This window comes from Diceros bicornis, chromosome 18, assembly GCF_020826845.1.
Source record: "Diceros bicornis minor isolate mBicDic1 chromosome 18, mDicBic1.mat.cur, whole genome shotgun sequence".
In the NCBI taxonomy this organism is placed as follows: Eukaryota; Metazoa; Chordata; class Mammalia; order Perissodactyla; family Rhinocerotidae; genus Diceros; species Diceros bicornis.
Genome location: NC_080757.1, coordinates 6,957,237 through 6,978,151, shown reverse-complemented (window position 1 = coordinate 6,978,151; position 20,915 = coordinate 6,957,237). Strand labels below are relative to the sequence as shown.

Here is a 20,915-nt window from a genome sequence, read left to right as displayed (position 1 = left end):
GGAAGATCTGCAAAGCTTCTGACTCTGGAGGCGATTCCTTATCTCATCAACTGACCAGGGTCCCTTTAAAACTTGAGGAGTTCTAGTCAGATAACAATTTTAGAGGATAGAGTAAGAGATCTCAGACTCCCTTAAACCTTCCACCACCCAGAATCTCCTTCTTTGGTCCCCATAAGGAACTGATCTTGACCCCTTGTTAATTGACTTCTACTTTTTGTATTGTCACTTATTGCCACCCAGGGACCTCCTTTGCTATAAGCTGCCTAATCCCTTGCTGAGCTGACAACCCTGGTGACTTTGGACAACCAGACCTTGCCCTTGCTGGATTTGTGACATATACCTTTTCTTGATGGCCAGGACTCCTGAAAATCCCATCAGCATTGAGCAGTGGAAGCCCCATCTGTCCCTGCTGTCTAATGCTAGGGATGGCTGGACATCTGCCCGTGTTGAGCTTCATTCTTCACTGGGTTTCTCAGATTGAACTTTTCTCCCTCTGACAGAAGCTTCCAGGAGCATGTGGTGACTGTGAAGGTCTCCTAGATCAATAAGAGAAGCAAGATTTTCTTCCCCTGAGGAGACAGCAAGACGGGTGACTCATCTGTCACTGCTAATTAGCAAAAAGGATCTGAACATTGGGGAACACAGAGAGAAAAGGATTGAGATTAACCAGACACCAGGGTTTTTTGGTTTTTTTAAAAACTATTTTCCAGAATGTAGCCTATTCATTATGTGGTGTTAGGAGAACAGAGAGAAAATAAAGTTAATCAGCGTCAGTAGTGTGTTTTAGAAAGCGTTGAAGAGGGTCACCACAAAGAGATTCGTTTTGCCCATGGAGATGTGCAGAACAAACAGCACGTAGCCAAAGGCAGAAAACATAAGCCCCTTCCTGGAAGAAGCTGGTTACTAAGAATTAGGTATGGAATGTATTTATTAAAGATTACAGAATTCTAGCCAAGATCTCATCTTCTGATGCCAACGTGGACCCTCCAAACCAGGAGTTGGAAACTGGCAGCACATATTTCTTCTGGCAAGCACAATTTTAAAAATTCTTACGTTGAATTTGAATGCCTTTTATGGTGGGTGCAATTTTCCACTCACAGTTAAGTCTGGTCATCCCTTTAAATCAGGTCCCTTTACATATTTACAGCAATTTACTACCTGGCCTCTGAAGTCATTTGAGCAGGATTGCTCAGTAATATTCTCCAGAAGGTATAGGAGATGAGAGCTAAGGATGCTCACCTTGGATTCTGGGTTTTAGAACACAATGGAGACGCCTGAGGGCTTTGCTGGCTAGAGGGTCTAGGGGGGTTCAGAGGAAGAGGCAAGGCTAACTACTGCAGGGCGCTGCCCTTGTCAGAGCCTTATCCCACAGCACACTCACAGCCTGCTTACCAGTCTGTTGCCTCCTCCAGGCAGTAGGCATCTAGGAACTGTTCTTTCCCAATTTTTGCATTATTCAGGGAACTCCCAAGAGAGAAATATCAAGGAATTGGCCAAGGTCAACAGACAAGAATTTAGCCTAGGTGTATACTAACTCTATTTCCAGAACCAAAATTCAGATCTCATGGTTCAAAATTGGGAACACAGTATCTGAAACAGTGACTGTCCTGGAAAAGTCATGACATGTAAGCACTAGAGTTGTATAGATCTCAGACAGTGTCCACAGGATGGGGTGGGGGGAGCAGGGGGGAGAGAGTAGGAGTTAGAACATCAAGCCCTATCTGGGAGGGGGAGTCAAATTTTCAGGGTTACGCTCACTTAAACTGGGATCTGGACTTCTTTCTCGGTGAAGAATCCACTGAATGATCTTGGGTTTCCTCTACACACCTGAAAACACACATATTCAAACAGACACGGACTGGTGTAGACAACCTTCTTTGTGAGCCTATGTTTCCCTACAGGGCTACTCCCAGAACCACCCACACCACCCAAGGTTCCAAGAGGACAGCCTTGCCTTCAAGGCAACCACATACTTTTTACTCCAAATTGCATCACTGAGATCTCAGAAAACAATGATGGGAGTCATCTTTAGGTCCCTGCAGGATTTTATGGTTCTCCATGATCAGATTCCACTCATTTCTGTGTCACGCATCCCTGAGATTTTAAGATCATGTCTCCTTGCTCCTGACTAGCTGAGAGGGAAAAGAAACAAGAAATCCCTTAACTATGCCCTGAAAACCACTAACCATACCAAACTATCTAAAAATATATTCCTGAATTCTAATACACGGACTTGTGAGATGATAGAAAAAAAGAACTAAAATATGGCTTATATAGGTAACATCAGAAGAGGGTAATTTAAAAACGACTGAAGGAATATCACTTTCTCTTTGATGCACATATGGCCTGGATTTAATAAGGCATAAGAGACCAAAAATAGGGTGAAAATGACACTGAACCTCTTAATCTTAAATTCGTGTGCCCAATGCACAATAAGCCAATCATTGAGACATTGGTGCTTATAGATGGAGAAAGGTTTATTCAAATTGGCCAAAAGGAGAAGGCAGGAGGATAGGTTCTCTCAAATACGCCTTAACAAAAGAAGAAAGCAGAGGTTTTATAGAGCTAAGGGACTTGGGAGGAGGAGTTTTAGAGAAACAAAGGGGAAATCCTTGTTTCTTTCACTCCAGATAAGCCCTTGAGCAATCAGACTTCTGGGCATCAACAGCAGCTGGGGACTGGTTATCTGGTGATCTTAGCTCCCTCAAAGTCATTCTTTTTCGTCTGCAAAACAAGCTCATAAATCCTTGTGAACCTTGAGTCACCCTTCAGGTTAAACAAGAAAACAGCAAATTAACAAGATTAACTTCTTTTCATCTGTGTCTGTGCTGGGAACAAGGTGAAAGGGTAATCATGTTCTTATTGAATATTTATAGTAACCCTCAGGCACCTGGCTTCAAAAACTCTACAGTAGCACCTATCAAGAATAGGTTAGAATACACAGAGAAATAGAAAGGACGGCCTAATAGATTTTTATTCTCAGGCTTAAAGAGAACCAATGAAGACTTTTAAGTAAAAAGTACTATCCATGAATTTTACTCTATTAATCTAGTAATAAATGTTTACTGAATGAATTCTTACAGGACTTATCATCTATATATCTTATAATTCTTTGCTATTCAAATAGAATCTGAGCAGAGAATAAAAACTTGGTACATTTATTTCCTGGTTTAATAAAGAGAAAAATAGAAACATTTTGTACAAGTAAAATAGAATATATTTATAAGGGAAGGACATATCTTTTTACAAAACAGACTTTTCAAAAATAATTTGTGTTTTTGAGTCATTTTTACTTATCTATTTATTTTTAATTTATTTATTTTTTGTGAGGAAGATCAGCCCTGTGCTAACATCTGCCAATCCTCCTCTCCTTGTTGAAGAAGACTGGCCCTGGGCTAACATCCTTGCCCATCTTCCTCCATTTTATATGGGACGCCATCACAGCATGGCCTGACAAGCGGTGCCTTGGTGCACTCCCCGGATCCGAATCTGGGCCACCAGCAGTGGAGCCTGCGCACTTAACCGCTACACCACAGGGCCCGCCCCTTCAGTCATTTTTAAAGATTTTATTTATTTTTTTATTTTTTTCGCCCCAAAGCCCCAGTAGATAGTTGTATGTCATAGATGCACATCCTTCTAGTTGCTGCATGTGGGACGCGGCCTGAGCATGGCCGGAGAAGCGGTGCCTCGGTGCGCGCCCGGGGTTCCGAACCCGGGCCGCCAGCAGCGGAGCATGCGCACTTAACCGCTAAGCCACGGGGCCGGCCCTCCTTCAGTCATTTTTAAATGAAACTGTTGAACAGAATATAAATACATGGTAATAAATATTTTGTAACTGTTTTATAAGAATGCTCTTTGCAACAACAAAAGAAAGGACAGCGATCATTCCTGATTTAGCTACATATTAATTAATTAATTTTCACTAGGTGTTACATTCACAATATTCACAACTCATAAGCTACCAAAGAATACATGATGAAAAGACTTTCTCCCAATTCTGTTGCCCAATCACCCGGTTTTCTCCTGTGGGATAATCAATATTTTTAGTTTTTCAGGTATCCTTCCAAATATATTTTAAGCAAGTACGCGTATATTAAATATACATTTACCTTCTTTTCATACACATAGTAGTATACTAATCATGATGCTCTTCCTCTGGCTTTTTTCGCCTACCAATAAATATTGACAATCATTCCATATCACTATATAAAGAGCTCCCTTATTTTTACTGCTATTTACAGCTGCTAGTATTCCCTCTGTATTTAATTGTTCACCTGCTAAAGGACATGTAGTTTGATTCTAATATTTTGCTATAAAAATGCCATACTCCATAACCTTGTACCTATATCATTTTGCAAACATGTAAGAATATCTGTAGGAATAAACTTCTAGAAGTGTAATTTCTGGGTTAAAGGGCATATACATTTGTAATTTTGATAGCCATTGCTAAATTGCTTCCCCCAAGTTGTACAAACATGTTTCCACTGGCAATGTATAAGAATGCCAGTTTTCTACACTCTAATCAACATATTGTGTTATTAAACTTTGCCTGATAATTGAAAAATGATCTCTCAGTGTAGTTTTAATTTTCATTTCATTTATTTTGAGCAAGGTTGAACATCTTTGCATTTTTAAGAGACATTTATATTCCTTTTCTGAGCTCTGTGCATTTGACATCTTTGGCCCATTTTTCTATTAGGTTATTGGTCTGGTCTCTTTCTTGTTGATTCATAGGAAATTTTTATTAGGGAAACTAACTCTTTATCTGTGTTATAAGTTGAAACATAGTTTTCCCAGTTAGTTGTACGTCATTTCACTTTGCTTATTGTGGTTTTTGCCAAGAAGAATTTTTTAAAAATTTTCTTTATTGTCTTTGTGCCATCCTTAGAAAAGATGGGTTCATCTTCTATTTTAATAGTTTCCTTTTTTTCTTTTACATTAATATCTTTTATTCATTTGGAACTTATTCTGATTTAAAGTTTGAGGTATGAATTCAAGTTTACTTTTTCCCAGATTTCTACCTTTGAATTGAGATCCTACTTTTAATTATACTAAATTATTACAAGTTTTTGAGTTTATTTCTGGTCTTCCTAATTAGTTCCATCTCTCTGTCTATTCATGTATCAGTTCCATAAAGTTTTAAAATATTTTGATTTTAAATTAAAATTCATATTTTAAAATCTTATATTTTAAAATCTAAAATATATTTAGATTATAGATTGTAGATTTAAAATATTTTAATATCTAGCCGAGCTAGATCCCTTATTTTTCTTCTTTTTCAGACTTTTTGGGGACTATTCTGGTTTATTTTTCCATATGAACTTTATAATTTCCTTGTCCAGTTTTATTCAGTCCATAAATAGGAAATCTTTTTTTCTATAAAGTGTGACCAACCCATAGAAAAGTGTAATTGTGGGTCATATAAAAAGTAAAAAGTAACTTCATTTAGGTTTTATAATAATGACAAAATGTTCAGTTTCATTCTCTTGAATTAAAGAAATGGATCGATAAAATTTCCCTTAATAAATGTAATAAATTAAGAAAATATACTTCAACTCCACATTAAGGAGAGTTTAGATCAGTGGTTCTCAACCAGGAGCAATCTCGCCCCCAAAGGACACTGGGTGATGTCTGGAGACATTTTTTATTGTCATTACTGAGAGCAGAGTGTTGGTGCTCCTGGGATCTACTAGGTAGAAGCCAAGGATGCCGGGCCGGCCCCGTGGTTTAGTGGTTGAGTGTGCACGCTCCGCTGCTGGAGGCCCGGGTTCGGATCCCGGGCGCGCACCAACGCACCGCTTCTCCCCGCCATGCTGAGGCCGCGTCCCACATACAGCAACTACAAGGATGTGCAACTATGACATACACCTATCTACTGGGGCTTTTGGGGAAAAAATTAATAAATAAATACAATTAAAAAAAAAAAAAAGAAGCCAAGGATGCTGCTTAACATCCTATAACGCCCAGGACAGCACAGCTCCCCCACAACAAATCATCTGGTACAAACATGCCGTAGTGCAGAGGTTGAGAAACCACAATTTGGAGAGAGAAGGAGAAAGATAGTTTTTTTTTTTTTTTAAAGAAAATCACAAAGGAAAGGGAAGATGGAGATGATCTTGAAAAAGAAAAGGTGCACAAAGGAGATAGGAAGTGATAAAATTCTAGTTGTTTATGAAATTTCAGCTCTTTATTTATAACAAATTTTGATGTAGTATCATGTGAAAATCTTGCAACTCTAAATTGGTATTGGGATGTACCTACGTTCTGTGAGCTATCAGAGGCAGTCTGCTAGTTTCTATCTAAGAACTGAGGTAGGATCAGGGAGAGAAAGACTTTAAATGAATGGAGTTTAGTTAAAGACGTCCTTTCTTTCAACTAATGGGAGACTGTATCTGATATAACTCACATGTTAGAAAGGTCAACAGAAAAATATATTACCAAATATATTTAATTTCTATTTGTCAATTTTTAAAGGAAAATATTGTATATCATTATATATTAATGTATATGACTATAATTATGAATGAGACTTGGAATCATTGGTTTATAAGCCATTTATATTTATCTGTTACTCATTTTTCTATTGCATTGTCAGTATTCATTTATTGGTTTATGTGCTCTTTAGATATTAAAATAAATAAAAGTTTGTCTACCATTTATGTATCAAAAAGAAACATATGAAGTGTTCCTGGTTACAATGAGGTGTAGTTTTCAGAGATGTATTTAGAGTTAACAAAGCTCTCAGCATCTGACTAATATAAGGTAAGTTACATTTTTCCTAAGTGTCCACTTTGTCTTTTTGTAAAACCTAATTCAGACTTTTTGTTCTTGTGACATCTCTCCTGCTCATTAATATTTTTGCGTGTATGTAGTGTATAACTTTATTATCAATTCTGAATGTTGAATAATTCAATTTTTTTAAACATTCCAAAAATAGAGAATTTCCTATGTGTCCAGCAATAATTTTTTCAGTTAATCTGTGTTGCTAAAGTGCTTCATCAACTACTAATAGAATTTAGTTACTGATTTCTGATGGTTAGAGTAAGCCAACAACTCTGTGTGTAACTCTTGGAAAAGGGCACAACTTTCTTGAGATCTGATTGGTGGATTTAACGTGGTCTGATTGTGTGTGACTGATCTATGTCACAAGAGTTCGTGTTGTGGTAGCTCCTCTTGAAATGAACGTTTCATTTTTAGTTTATAAAATATACAATGTCTCTCAATGTCCAGTTCAGTGGATACTATTGATGAAATGCCTCAAAACACAATGTTACCCACTAGGGTGGTTATAATCAAAAAGACAGATAATAATAAGTGTTGACTAAGATGTGGAGAAATTGGAACACTTGTATATTGCTGGTGGAAATGTAAAATGGTGCAGCCACTTTGGAAAAGAGTCTGGTAGTTCTTCAAATGGTTAAACATAGAGTTACCATACAACCCAACAATTCCAATTTTAGGAATGCACACAAGAGATTTGAAAACATATGTTCACGCAAAAACTTGTAAACAAATGTTCATAGCAGCATTATTCATAATAGCCAAAAAGTAGAAACAACCCAAAATATCCATCAATGGACAAATAAATAAGCAAAATGTGGCATATCCATACAATGGAATATTATCCAGCCCTGAAAAGGAACGAAGTACTAATACATGCTACAACATGGATGAATCTTAAAAATATTATGCTAAGTGAAAGAATTCAGGTACAAAAGGCCACATCTTATATGATCCCATTATATTATATGATTCCATTTATATGAAATGTCTAGAATAGGCAAATCTATGAGGACAGAAAGTAGATTAGTGGTTGCCTAGAGCCGGAGGTAGGGGATGTTGGGGCCAATTAGAAGTGACTGCAAAGGGTATGGAGTTTCTTTTGGGGGTGATGAAAATGTTCTAAATTTGATTATCATGATGGCTGCGTAACTCTGTGAGTATACTAAAAACTATTGAATATTATATTTCAAATGGGTGAATTGGATGGTATGTGAATTATAGCTCAATAAAGTGGTTACAAAAAAACCACAATGAAACATAAAGAATGTTATTAAATTCAAACCAGATATTGTTACTTAATCTCAAAACAACAACAATAACAAAAACCATAATGTCCTCCCCTAAGTAATTATTAAATTCTACAATCTTGGGGCCAGCCTAGTGGCGCAAGAGGTGAAGTGCATGCGCTCCGCTGCGGTGGCCCGGGGTTTGCCAGTTCGGAACCCGGGCGTGCACCAACGCACCGCTTGGCAAGCCATGCTGTGGCGGCGTCCCATATAAAGTGGAGGAAGATGGGCACGGATGTTAGCCCAGGGCCAGTCTTCCTCAGCAAAAAAGAGGAGGATGGGCAGATGCTAGCTCAGGGCCGATCTTCCTCACAAAAAAATAAATACATAAATAAAATAAAATAAAATAAATTCTACAATCTTGAGTTAGCCAGAGATGCCTGTTGTGGTCTCACGTAAGTCCATAGTTGATATATGCCCTTGCACGTGAGAACCCTGCATGGCTCTACCTTAGGTGATTCTTTTCCTTTAGATGAGAGGTTTCAATAAGTCCTGATTTTTGTAAGATACCTACCCAATTAGATTAAATTGGTTAGACAAATTTATACTTAGTCATTAGAAGTTATATTACTTGGTTTGTAATTTTGCTTTAGGGGCAATATGATTTAGCAATATGTTTAATTTTTGTGCAATTTTTTTTGTTTTATTACGTTTTTCTTTTTCCTCTAATATTTTATTTTGAAAAATTTCAAACATACAGTTGAAAAGATTGTAGTTCACATCAGTCTACCCATCACCTAGATTTTACCATTAACATTTTATTATGCTTGTTTTAGCACATATCTATCCATCTATCTATCCCTCTATCCTTCCATTCACCCATCTTTTTTGACACATTTCAAAGTAAACTGCAGATATCAATACATGTCCTCTTGAACACTTCAGCATTCATATCATTAGCTAGAGTTCAATATTGGTTTACAGTTTTTCCTTTTGATACAGGATTACATACATAGAAATGCACAAATCCTGAGCATATATTTGCTACATTTTTTTTTTTTATTTGTGAGGAAGATCAGCCATGAGCTAACATCTGCCAATCCTCCTCTTTTTGCTGAGGAAGACTGGCCCTGGGCTAACATCCATGCCCATCTTCCTCCACTTTATATGGGACGCCGCCACAGCATGGCCTGACAAGCAGTGCTTTGGTGCGTGCCCACGATCTGAACCGGCGAACCCCGGGCCGCCGCAGCGGAGTGCGTGCACTTAACCGCTTGCGCCACCAGGCCAGCACCAATTTGCTACATTTTGACAGGTGCATGTACTTGTGTAACCCAAACCTCATCAAGGCATAGAACACGACCATTACCTTAGAAAGTTTCCTCCTGCCCCTTCCCAGGCAACTGTGCTGCACTCCCTTCTCTCCCCAAAAGGTGTCCGCTGTTCTCATTTTTTCCATTTTAGTTTCATCTTGTTTTTTAAAAAATAGTAAGGATAGATCAACAGAATATAGAATATGAGGACAGGCTCTGGGTGTAGTTCTGGCAGATGAGAAGCACATCCTTCTAGAGTATATTTGTATCTGGTCAGACCATGGCTGACACTATCAGTATTATCTTTCACTTAGTGGTAGTGACTTAGAGAGCAGTATTTCCATTTTTTAACTCTTATAAATAATGTTGTGATGAACATTTGCTGATAAATCTGTATATGTATGCATGATTATTGATAGTCAAATTAGTAACATCTCCTTTTATCTGAACCAGACTGAACTTTGGTTCTTTTGATGGCATGAATCAGTCAAAGATTCCTACGTTCCCTTTTTTTGTGTGTGTGAGGAAGATTAGCCCTGAGCTAACATCTGTCGCCAATCCTCCTCCTTTTGCTGAGGAAGATCGGCCCTGGGCTAAGATCCGTGCCCATCCTCTTCTACTTTATATGGGATGCCACCACAGCATGGCTTGACAAGCGGTGCATATGTCCTCACCCGGGATCTGAACCTGCGAACCCCGGGCAGTCGAAGCGGAGCCGGAGAACTTAACCACTACACCACTGGGCTGGCCCCTCACATTCCCTTTATTTCCAGTTAAACGCCATGTTCTACCAATACCCAGAAACCTGCACAGAGGCAATATCAGTCATTGGATGGCCTGGTCCTGAGCCGCCAGCGATTTGGGGATGGACAGGAGATGGGTTTTGGTCAAAGCCAACTGCTGAGCCCTTAGAGGGATTATCTGGTGATTGCTACAGCCAAATAGAGGTGTCTGACACTTCTTCTCACTTTCTTAGAGTGAAATTGGGGTCCTAAGGTAAAATCCAATTGGAATGTGAAGTGAGAAATGTCCCCTTAATGTAACCATTGAGACATGTATTGCAAAGAACCAGCAAGATGGATTTCTAAACAAAGGTGCTCTAAGCCAGGGATATGCAGATGTCATTCTTCCCCGCAGCCTCTTTCAGGACAGGTCACCCTGATCTTGTCATACACTGCTCAGAGCAATGGTCTTAATCTGTTATTCGCATCCTCTCTGGTGGGAAGGAAAGATCATTACATGGCTGAGTCAAGAGTCTCAGGCCCATCTGGGGCTTTTTTCAAGGAGCTTTTATAAATGTGAATTTGCTAGTTATTGATACATAATTGCCTTCCTTCTCCCCAAAGATTATGCCAGCTACTATTATTATTACTAAAAAGGTTAAACTTCTTTTAAGCAATTCATTTTTTTGAACCATGTATGAGTCTGCTCAAGCTGCCATAATAAAGTACCACAGACTGGATGGATTAACCAACATAAATTTATTTTCTCAAAGTCCTAGAGGCTAAAAGTCCTGGACCAAGGTGTTGCCAGGGTTGGTTTGTCTGAGGCCTCTCTCCTTGGCTTGCAGATGTTGGTCTTTGCCCTGTGTCTTCACACAGTCTTCTCTCTGTATGTGTCTGTGTCCTATTCTCCCTACAAGGACACCACTCATAATGGATTAAGGCCACTCATATGACCTCATTTTACCTTAATTATCTCTTTAAAGGCCTTATCGCCAAATACAGTCACATTCTGAGGTACTGGGGGTTAGGACTTCAACACACAAATTCGGTGGGGACACAATGCAGTTCATAACAAACCATAAAACATAAATATATGAGAAAAATATAAGCATTAGAAAAAGCCAAAACTCATAGCTTCATTAGTTTGAACAAATCAAGGTCCTTTTCCTTTTTGCCCATATGCAGACCTAATGATGGTTCTTACTTCTGGTTCTTATCCACCAGTTTACAATGTTAACAGCAATGCAAGTACACTGTCAGTTTTATCACAAACCCAGCATTAGGTGTTATGAGACAAAAAACCTAATTTGTTATATATGGCTCCTTTAATTCAACTTTACTGAATGAATTTCCTAAGTTGAATGCTTTCCCTTAGATTTATTTGTCACATATTTTTCTCACCTATGTTCATTTACCTATATCAGGCCAATTTTTTTTTTTTTACTTAATTAAACTCCTTTTGAACCATCATAAATGTAACCTATACATAATTTAAAACAATATTGGAAAACTATACATTTAAAATTTTTTTTCTAGTAGTTGCCTGATCTGGTATTGCTAGGATTTCTATTAAAGAAGTAAGTTTCTATTAAAAAAATATGTATAATTGGAAAAGGGGGCTAGTTGCACTTTACATAAGACTGTGAATATATCAATTGTCCACATAAAAGAATGGGGGAGGGATGCTCACGGTGCTTATGGGGTTGAGGAGACTAGAAGTCCTTCAAGCCATTTCTTGGCACCACTCAAATCCACAAGGAACTGAAGACGAGAAATGAGATCTCACACACACACACACACACACACACACACACAACAGGGATGGCAGACAACACGAACTGGTTGGGAACTCTACCGGCAGGTACTGAATGAAGTATCAGAAAGTTACTCTAATAGAACTGTTTGGCATCTGGTCATCCTGTGTCTGGAGCCTGATAACGATAGGATACTACATTTGGATCATTTACCAGTGAACTATGAGGCTGTTGATGACTTCTCTCAGTATACCAAAATGGCAAAGCCAAGGGAAATGCAAAACTATCGTACTGGGGTTGGGGGGAGTCCCTATTTTTCTGCATCAATCTTTTCTAATCGTTGGCATGCTGTGTTGATTTTTGTGTGTGTGTGTGAGGAAGATCAGCCCTGAGCTAACATCCATGCTAATCCTCCTCTTTTTGCTGAGGAAGACCGGCTCTGAGCTAACATCTATTGCCAATCCTCCTCCTTTTTTTCCCCCCCAAAGCCCCAGTAGATAGTTGTATGTCACAGTTGCACATCCTTCTAGTTACTGCACGTGGGACGCGGCCTCAGCATGGCGGAGAAGCGGTGCGTCGGTGCGCGCCCAGGATCCAAACCCGGGCTGCCAGTAGTAGAGTGCGCGCACTTACCCGCTAAGCCACGGGGCTGGCCCTGCATTGATGTTTTGAAAGAATTTCATTCGATTTTTGATACTAACCCCTCCAGGCACTAAAATATAAACTCCAAAGAAAAGAAAGCCATCTTCTAGTCTGTATCTTAAGAGAATGTTAGGGAGCCGCAGCTCCTCCTTTTCTTTTTCATTTGTTGTTTCTCTTCCCATCAGCAATATGCAGAAGATGTAGATAGAATACTCGGCCTGTACTCTGGGCTGAACAGCCTGGATGGGGAACTTTCCTTTTGAGCTTAGATAAGATTTCCCCTCCAAGGACCCCACACTTAGGATATTCCAGGACCAACGAGAGCAGGGTGGGCTACCGATTCCCACATGGGGATCTAGGAATGTTTATAACGACCTAGACTTGGAGATATTGCTCAGTCAGCCAAGCCTGCCGAGGAGAGTCCTGGCAGACTGGATGCGAGGCTCTCCACTCAAGGACACCTACCTGCTCTCACCTTCAATTTGCCTTTATGATCTCCCCAGTTTACTTTCCCTAAGCCCTATCTCTAGCCACTATTAGCATCTGAGCAATCAAGGTGATGGTCGAGGTTGGATTTGGAGCAAGAAGGCAGGGCTGTTTCGATTGAGGACACATTTCCAATACGCTAGGAGCAAGTTGAGCACAGATAAAGCCTACGTGGAGGGCAGTTAGAAAAGGGGGTCCTGGTACAGACTGTGCAGTGCTTCCAAGGGGCAGGGAACATCAGCTCCGTGGTGTAGACGACTTGGGACGTAGCATAGTTGTTCATTCTATTACAGGCAAGACATAACTCTGCCAGGAGACCCACGTCTCATCATTCCAATTACATTTCTGTTGGCCCACAAACCCCTAACCTCCCAGAGGACTTTTTTTTTTTTTTTTTTTTTTTTTGCTTTTAGCTGCTGCCTTCCTAAAATCAAAGTCTCTGTGCAAAGTGCTGAAAGAAACCTGATTTTGTTTTTTGGGCTGCCATTTTATGTACTTCATAAAAATGACTATGGCTGGTCTTATAAGGTGTAGAGGAGGTGGAGGAGGGAATCCAGTATGTGTTTGGGGGAAGATGGGGATGTAGGACAGCATATTTTGGGAGGCCAGGGAGAATGGGTGTTTAAGATAGTGTTTTTCAAATTAATGTGCATACAAATTACCTGGGGATATGATTAAAATGTAGATTCTGATTCAGTAGTTTTGCGATGGGTCCATTGACAGTACTTTGAGTAGCACCCCTTAGGAGCCCCAGGGCAGTGTAGAGGGTTGGGGTGTTGGGCAGGGCTTAACAGGAGCTCCAGATGGAACCATAGGTAGAGCCAAGTCCCCACTGGAAGCGCCTTGCCAGAAGGCTGACCCTTAGGATCCCTTTCAGCTTTACTATTCTGATTTTGGGTTCTGAGATTGCAACAAGGGGGTTCTTAAACTTTTGGGGTCACAGACCTCTGCGGGAATGACGAAAGCTCTGTATGTACCCTCTTTTCCTGAAAATGCACACACTCGCCTAATTCTGCAAACCTCTTCAGGCCCCGCTGCCCGGCTGCAGGATTTCTGCCTGCCTTTCGGGTGGAGCCCCACGCACCCGGGCGGCCCTGCCGCCCAGCATCTGGGGCGGCTCCGCGTCAGGCTGGGCGGGGCGCCCGGGGGCGTGCCCGGGGCGGGGCGGGGCGGGGCGGGCGCAGGCCGCGCCCCTCGGCCGTGCGAGAGGCCGAGCTTGCTGCATTGCAGCCGCCGCGGCGCCGCTCGGCTCCTCACTCCCAACAATGGCGGCTCCGAGCCCGAGCGGCGGCGGCGGCTCCGGGGGCGGCAGCGGCAGCGGCACCCCGGGCCCCGCAGGGTCCCCGGCGCCGGGCCACCCGGCCATCAGCAGCATGCAGGGTAAGGAGCGCGGCCGCGCCGAGACCCCGGCGCCCCGGCGCGGCCGTCGGCGTCGTCGCGGCCTGTCCCCGCGGCCGCGGACGCCCCCGGACCCGGCTGAGGAAGCCACCGGAGCCGCCCGCGCCGGCCTCCCTCCCTCCCTCCGGCCTCCCGCCCCGGGCTCGGCCTGGATCCGCGCTCCGGCCCGCGCAGGCCCGGCCGCGGCCTCCGCCCGCGCGGCCCCTCGGCCCTGCCCGGCTCCCCGCCGGCCGCGGGGCCCACCTGGCCCGGGCCCGCCCCCGCGCCGCCCCCTCGCGGCGCCGCTTACCTGGCGCGCGCCCCGCCCGCGTTTCCGGGAACGCGCCGGCCCGGCTGCGGGGGCGGGGGGCGCCGCGGGGCCTGGCCCCGGTGCCCGGCCGCTCAGGTAGGCGGCGGCGGCGGCGGCGTCGGCCCGCGCCCCTCGGCCGTGCGCCCCGGCGCGCTGCCCGCCCCGCCGCCGCAGTGGGCGCCGCGCAGGGCCATCTTGGTTCCCTGCGGAGCGCGGCCGGAGCCGGACCACCGAGCTGACCTCTGGGCTCCGCGGGCTGGGTGGACCCCACGTTTCCAAACTTCTGCAGGGTGCCTGTGCGCTGGGAGGGGCGGGGGGTCGCTCAGGCCTGTGCCACCTGTAAGGTAGGTAGACAGCCATTGACCTGGAGAGGCCGTCTGTTCCGCGCCAGGAATTTCTGTGTTAGCGTTGCGTGCAGACAAAATAAGTAAATAAATGGAGAGTGAATTAGGTGGAAAAGGAGAGATACAGGAAATAACAAGGCAGGGGTCACAGTGGTACTGTGTAGTGTCTGGACATCTGAGGCAGCTCTCCTAATTAATGGCTTTCCCCGCTGGGAATGCTTATTGGCTCTGTATGGCTCTTGACAGGGGGTGTTGTGAAAGTACCAGGCCCTAGCCCATTGGGGACCATTTCCTTGAGTTTACTAGGGGATTTCGAGTAGTAATACTATTTTTAAAACCGGAGTTTCAAAATATCTCATGACGACTTTAGCAAACTACTTATGTTAAATTATTAGCAGAATCCGTCGGGGTACCCTTGGTGGTTAGTGTGACCATAGTTACTCTTTGATTAAACTCTTTCTAAAGGGCTCCTTGGTCTGTCTTAACCATGTGTCTAGTTAGGTTCAACATTTATGGAATATTTTGTGTTTATGAGAGGGTGTGTGATTCAGGAAGCAGAGACAGGATTTTATTCATTTTTATATTCCTGTCGCCCTCCCCCTGAGATAATTTTAGTATACATACAGAACGGTGATAGATATATGGACAGGATGATGTCAGAGCTCAGAGGACACTTTCTGTGCAGGCCCTCAGATAATTAATTCAAATTGAATTAGTTACTGGATGCAACTATGTTGCACAGCACAATATACAAATGAAGTATAAGATGGGTTTCCTGATCTTACAGCTTTACAGTCTGGTGGTGGTGGGGAAATGAAACAGCAAAATGACACTTTAGGATTGTATTGCTTATCCAAAATGGGTGACTTATAAAGCTTATACAAATAATGCAAGTTTTTCTGGGGGGTTTTCTGCCGGGGCGGGGTAGGAAGTTGGTAGTTTGAAAAAGCTGTATAAATTTATTTATTTTTGTTAAAAAAAAGTTTATTGAGCATTTGCAGAGTGCCAGGCATAGTACTCTAGTGCTGGGTATACAGAAAAGAGTGAATGGGACAGTCTTGTCCCTGATGGAGCTTACCCTCCTGATAGGGCGGGGGAGGGAAGACAATATGCAGGTAAATAAGGAAAATTACTAATTGAGAAAAGTGTGATGAAGGTAACAAGCTGGGTTTTGTGATAGAAGATGATAGGGGAGAGGCCAGTTTGCTTTGATAAGATGATCAAAGAATACCTGTCTGGAAGGGTGACTCTCTCAGCATAAAGAAGAGGGAGCAGGGCGTGTGAAGGTTCCCAAGTGGGAAAGAGCTTCGAGAGTTCTAGGAACTCAGAGAGAGTCTTTGTGCTTAGGAATTATTCTGATGCTCTCCATTCTCCTCCCTGACCCCTATGTTTTGACACCCAGTAAACTAAACTTCCTGGTAAGCAGAACGCATTTTAAAAGGGAGAAAAGGAGGGCATGAGATGTCTCTTTGAATTACTGATGAATTTTATTTATCAGCACTGTGTCTAGCCTTGACTGATTCAGGAACCTGCTAGTTATATCTTGTTCGTGAACCTCTTTTGGTTACTCAGAATGAAGAGAAGCGCTTGAAGTTCTCAGGATGTTGTCTAGCTCAATCCATCTGGGTTATAAAGCCCGAGCTTAAGCAGCCATTTAGGATCTCTCTTTTTTGTTTGTTTTGTAATGTTAGAGCCTAACCTCCCATATTTCATCTATAAAGATCTTTGGCTTTAGATTAGACTTCAGATCCTTAGAAGATAGTGGTATATGCCACCCCTTCCCCCCAATCTGCCTCCACTCGCCACCCCAGAACACTGCCTCTCTGGGAGTTGTTAATGACCAGGCTCATTCAAACAGCAATATTCAGTGGTGGGACATATGGAATATATTTCATTTAACAGACACTGGAGGTCCTTCTGTGTGATAAGTACTGAGCTGGGCACTGGATAACCCTGCAGCTTTCTCATGGCTTGACATTTGTGGCCCCAGAGTGGAGGAAGTTGGGAAATACTGTTTTCTTAATATCATAATGCTCAAGAGCCAGAGCTCTGGAGTCCTAGATTTGAATCCCCTCATCAGGACCTAAGATTTTTGTGACCTTGGGCAGAATATTTAACCTCCTCAAGCCGCAGTTTCTCAATTGGAAAGTAGGAATAATGTTTACCTCACAGGTACGTTGAGAATGCATGTAAAGCATGGGCCTGACGTATGGTAAGATGTGATACGTGTTAGCCCTCACCATTGTTAATAGCAACAATACTGTTATTTGTAATGGTCTCGTTAATGGTCTCTTTCATTATTAGTAGATGAGTCCCTGACCCCTCATGATCCACCACACGGTTTCTTTAGCTTCATTATTACTGGGTGCTACCCTTCTCTCTAACTTGTTGATTTCCATTTTTCATTATTGAGCATTTCCTTGCAGAATATGCTTGATGTGACTTTATCCTACCTGGGTTCAGGTGACTGCTCTGCCGTGTACAAGCTCTGTGACCTTGGGGAAATCATCCACCTTTTCTGAACCCTGAGTTTCTCCTCTGTTAAAATAAGGATAATACTTTACAGGGCTGTTGTGAGAATCACATTATTAATGCAGTGAAAGTGCTTTGAAAATTATAAAATATCTATAAGTATGCAGGGATTGTTAGTAGACATGGTTATTTACCTGTTTTGGGTATTCACCTGCTATAGTTACCTGTCACTTAAAATGTAATAGATTTAGGGGCCGGCCCGGTGGCGCAAGCGGTTAAGTGCGCGCGCTCCGCTGCGGCGGCCCGGGGTTCGCTGGTTCGGATCCCGGGCGCGCACCGAAGTACTGCTTGGTAAGCCATGCTGTGGCGGCGTCCCATATAAAGTGGAAGGAAGATAGGCACCGATGTTAGCCCAGGGCCGTCTTCCTCAGCAAAAAAAGAGGAGGATTGGCGGATGTTAGCTCAGGGCTGATCTCCTCACAAAAAAAAAAAAAAAAAAAAAAAATGTAATAGATTTAAAAGACCACAAACGCAAGAAGTAAATTTATTATGGAAGACTTAAAGCAGGGAAAAATAAAACTTTCCCTTAAACTTTACTTGGGTAGCTGAGAAATGTCAGTTTTTTAAAAATGTCTTTAAAAAATGGCTCGAATGGTTAGAATCTAGAATTGATTCCAGAAAACACAGAGGGATTTGTAAAGTGCTTGTTACGAAATAGTTATAAAGTATATGTTGTAGGTGCCTCTGATTCTCTTAATGTGCTGATCTAGGCAGTTTTTCTTTTCTTCTTCTTGGGTGTCAAATATAGATGTATCACAGAAAATTTATGGACTAGTCCAGTCCTTACTTATTTACCCTTGGCTGAACATTTTATAAATACTAATTTAAGGAAAAAGATGATAGCTTGATTCTACTTTAAAAAAATACACAAAACTTTCAGGTGTAATGAAGCATTATCTGTTAAGAAAAGGTGAAGAAAGGTTTAAAATCAGTGTACTTTTTTCTCCCAATAATATTTGAATATATAAAATATGTATGAAATGCCCTACTTGTGATGATATTTGGCTATCTGTTTATTTTTTCCATTTAGTCTGTGGTTTTCATGAACCATAGGAGGGTTCCTTTATCTTAATTTTAAAGAACTGAATTGTGTGGACAGTGGATATAGTTCCAAACTCAAATTGCTTGTCTTTTCCAGTGTGTTGCATACAATTTTTTTTTTTTTTACCATTTATTTAACATAACCTGTTATAAGTCCAGCTCAGCAAATTAGTCCCGCCTCAAAGCACATGTTGCATTTCTCTATGTTCCCTTAAAAATGAGAGCAACCCTAGTATTAAAACTTAAGGAATTGGAAAACATATTCCTTTTAGGATACTAATTTTCTCACATTTTCCTCTAATGTACCTTATCAGAGTGAATGAGTGAATGTGTGCTGAAACTTGTTGAAGATGGGATATTAGTTAACCATGTATTTTGAGTCAGGTTTTCTTTTTTCATAAATTTCCCTTTTTTCATTCTGTTTCTTTTACCTAATTTGAGAAGCTAGATTGATTTGGGCCCATAGAGTTTTGCTTATTTGTAGGGGTCTGGAGATCATAATCAACTCCATTATACATATCCAGGTTGAGCTCCTTCACAGTCTCCATCTCTAGGAGATGGAGACAGCCCAAATGATACAACCTGAGAATCTTTTTTTTTTTTCAGTGAGGAAGATTGGCCCTGAGCTAACATCTGTGCCAGTCTTCCTCTATGTTGTATGTGGGATGCTGCCACAGCATGGCTGATGAACGGTATGTAGGCCCACGCCCGAGATCCAAACCCATGAACCCTGGGCCGCCAAAGTGGAGCATGTGAACTTAACCACTACGCCACTGGGCCGGCCCCTAACCTGAGAATCTTTACTTCACACTTAAAATTAGGAAAGGGAAGCTAATAGTTAGCATAGGGCTTTTTCCCTGTCCCTACCTAATTTGATGCTCGTATGCACCCTTTACAGGTAGGTGGGCACAGTCCCCTGCATAGATTAGGGAACTGACATTTAAGTTATGTAATTTGCCCTAGGCGAGGTGGGTTTTAATTCACCTGGATGACTGGTCGCCTTTGCTCTTCTTACTAGTCTGCTACATGGGTTCACACGGGCTCTCTGAGTCATTTCAGCCATTCAGGTCAGAGAGAAAAATCTTTGCCAGAAATGATGCCGATTCAGGAGTAGGAGAGAGAGATTATTTTAGGTTATAGTCAGGGGGTGGAAGCTCTAAGCCTGCAGCCACTTTTGGGTTGATTTTGGAGCCATGGTGCTTCCTGATGCTCCTTTATGATATAGAGTTCTAAACAGTGGCATTTTGAATTTGGAGGCATTTTGATTGGGAATCCACAAGCAAGTAGAAAACTTTAATTAGGCGTTGGCCCAGGAGACCAATGTAGATTTGAACGATAATGGAACTCTTTCCATTATGTTATATATATGTGATATATATATATCATATTTATATAATATATAAAAGGAACCCATTTAGCATAAGAGTTAATAACACATATTGCCATTCTGGCTAAATTTGTTATCTGGGCAAATTACTGTCCCTGCGAATGGGCATGGGTTAGCTTCTAGCCTTTCCCTCCCAACTCCAGAAAGTCTCCGTGTGTCTCTTCACAGTCTTGCCAAGGGCGGGAATTAATGTGTACTTACAGAAAGGATTCAAGAGCAAGGAGTGATAATATTGGCCTAACTTGTGGCTACACAGTGAAAGGGAGCATTGGCCAGAAGTTAACACAACTCAAGATGGGCCTTTTGAATGAAGATGACAGTTACACCCTACACAGCTTGATTCTTGAAGAACACCACATCATTCCCCACCACGGGGAAAGACAGTTGAAGTGGACACTACAGCAGGCCTTTTCAAGCCGTATTGTATTTCATCTTACCCAAAGTCACTCAAACAAAATTTTAAAAAGAGAGAAACAGGAAAAGTGTTGCCAGATATACCTCTGATATATATCTGACACGCCTGTGTCTCTTTATTGCCTGACTTCGCTAAAAAATAAGTGACATTAAGTGGCTCCCCTGATGTGCTTGCCAGTATCCCTGAGATCTGGGTTGGGTTCATGCCAGGGAACAGTATCCACTTTTTTGAAATTGTTAGAATCTTCAAGACACTAGGCCATGTCTAGGAAGGGCTGAGGCAGAGGTGTAGAGAGTGGGGTGGGGATCCCCGTGTGGTGTGGAGTCCTTCCCTTTTAACTCTCTTAAGGTGACTGGGAATGATCTCAAGGTGACTGGGAATGAAAGAAGAGAGACTGGTTTTGTGTAGGTTAAGCTGGTCTGGTAGGGAAGGTGCCACAATTGTTGCTCACCTGGGGGAGAGATGGGGAATAATAATGACTATAATAATAATAACCTGCTGTATTCCAGGCTCTGTGTTGGACGTTTTAGATATATTACCTTATTTACTCATCACAAAGCACTGTTGGGTATTATTATTC

General features: G+C 42.1%; 1 protein-coding gene across 3 annotated transcripts in view; it reads left to right on the top strand.

Annotated features, from left to right (window-relative positions):
* Window positions 1-14,163: 14,163 nt before the first annotated feature.
* MAP2K4 (mitogen-activated protein kinase kinase 4) overlaps window positions 14,164-20,915 on the top strand; it is a 128,255-nt gene continuing 121,503 nt past the window's right edge. For all 3 annotated transcript variants that reach the window (XM_058559691.1, XM_058559690.1, XM_058559694.1), the window contains exon 1: window positions 14,164-14,309. In XM_058559691.1, coding sequence (XP_058415674.1) covers window positions 14,195-14,309 — 115 coding nt within the window. In that variant the 5' untranslated portion in view covers window positions 14,164-14,194. The remainder of the gene's footprint in view (window positions 14,310-20,915) is intronic.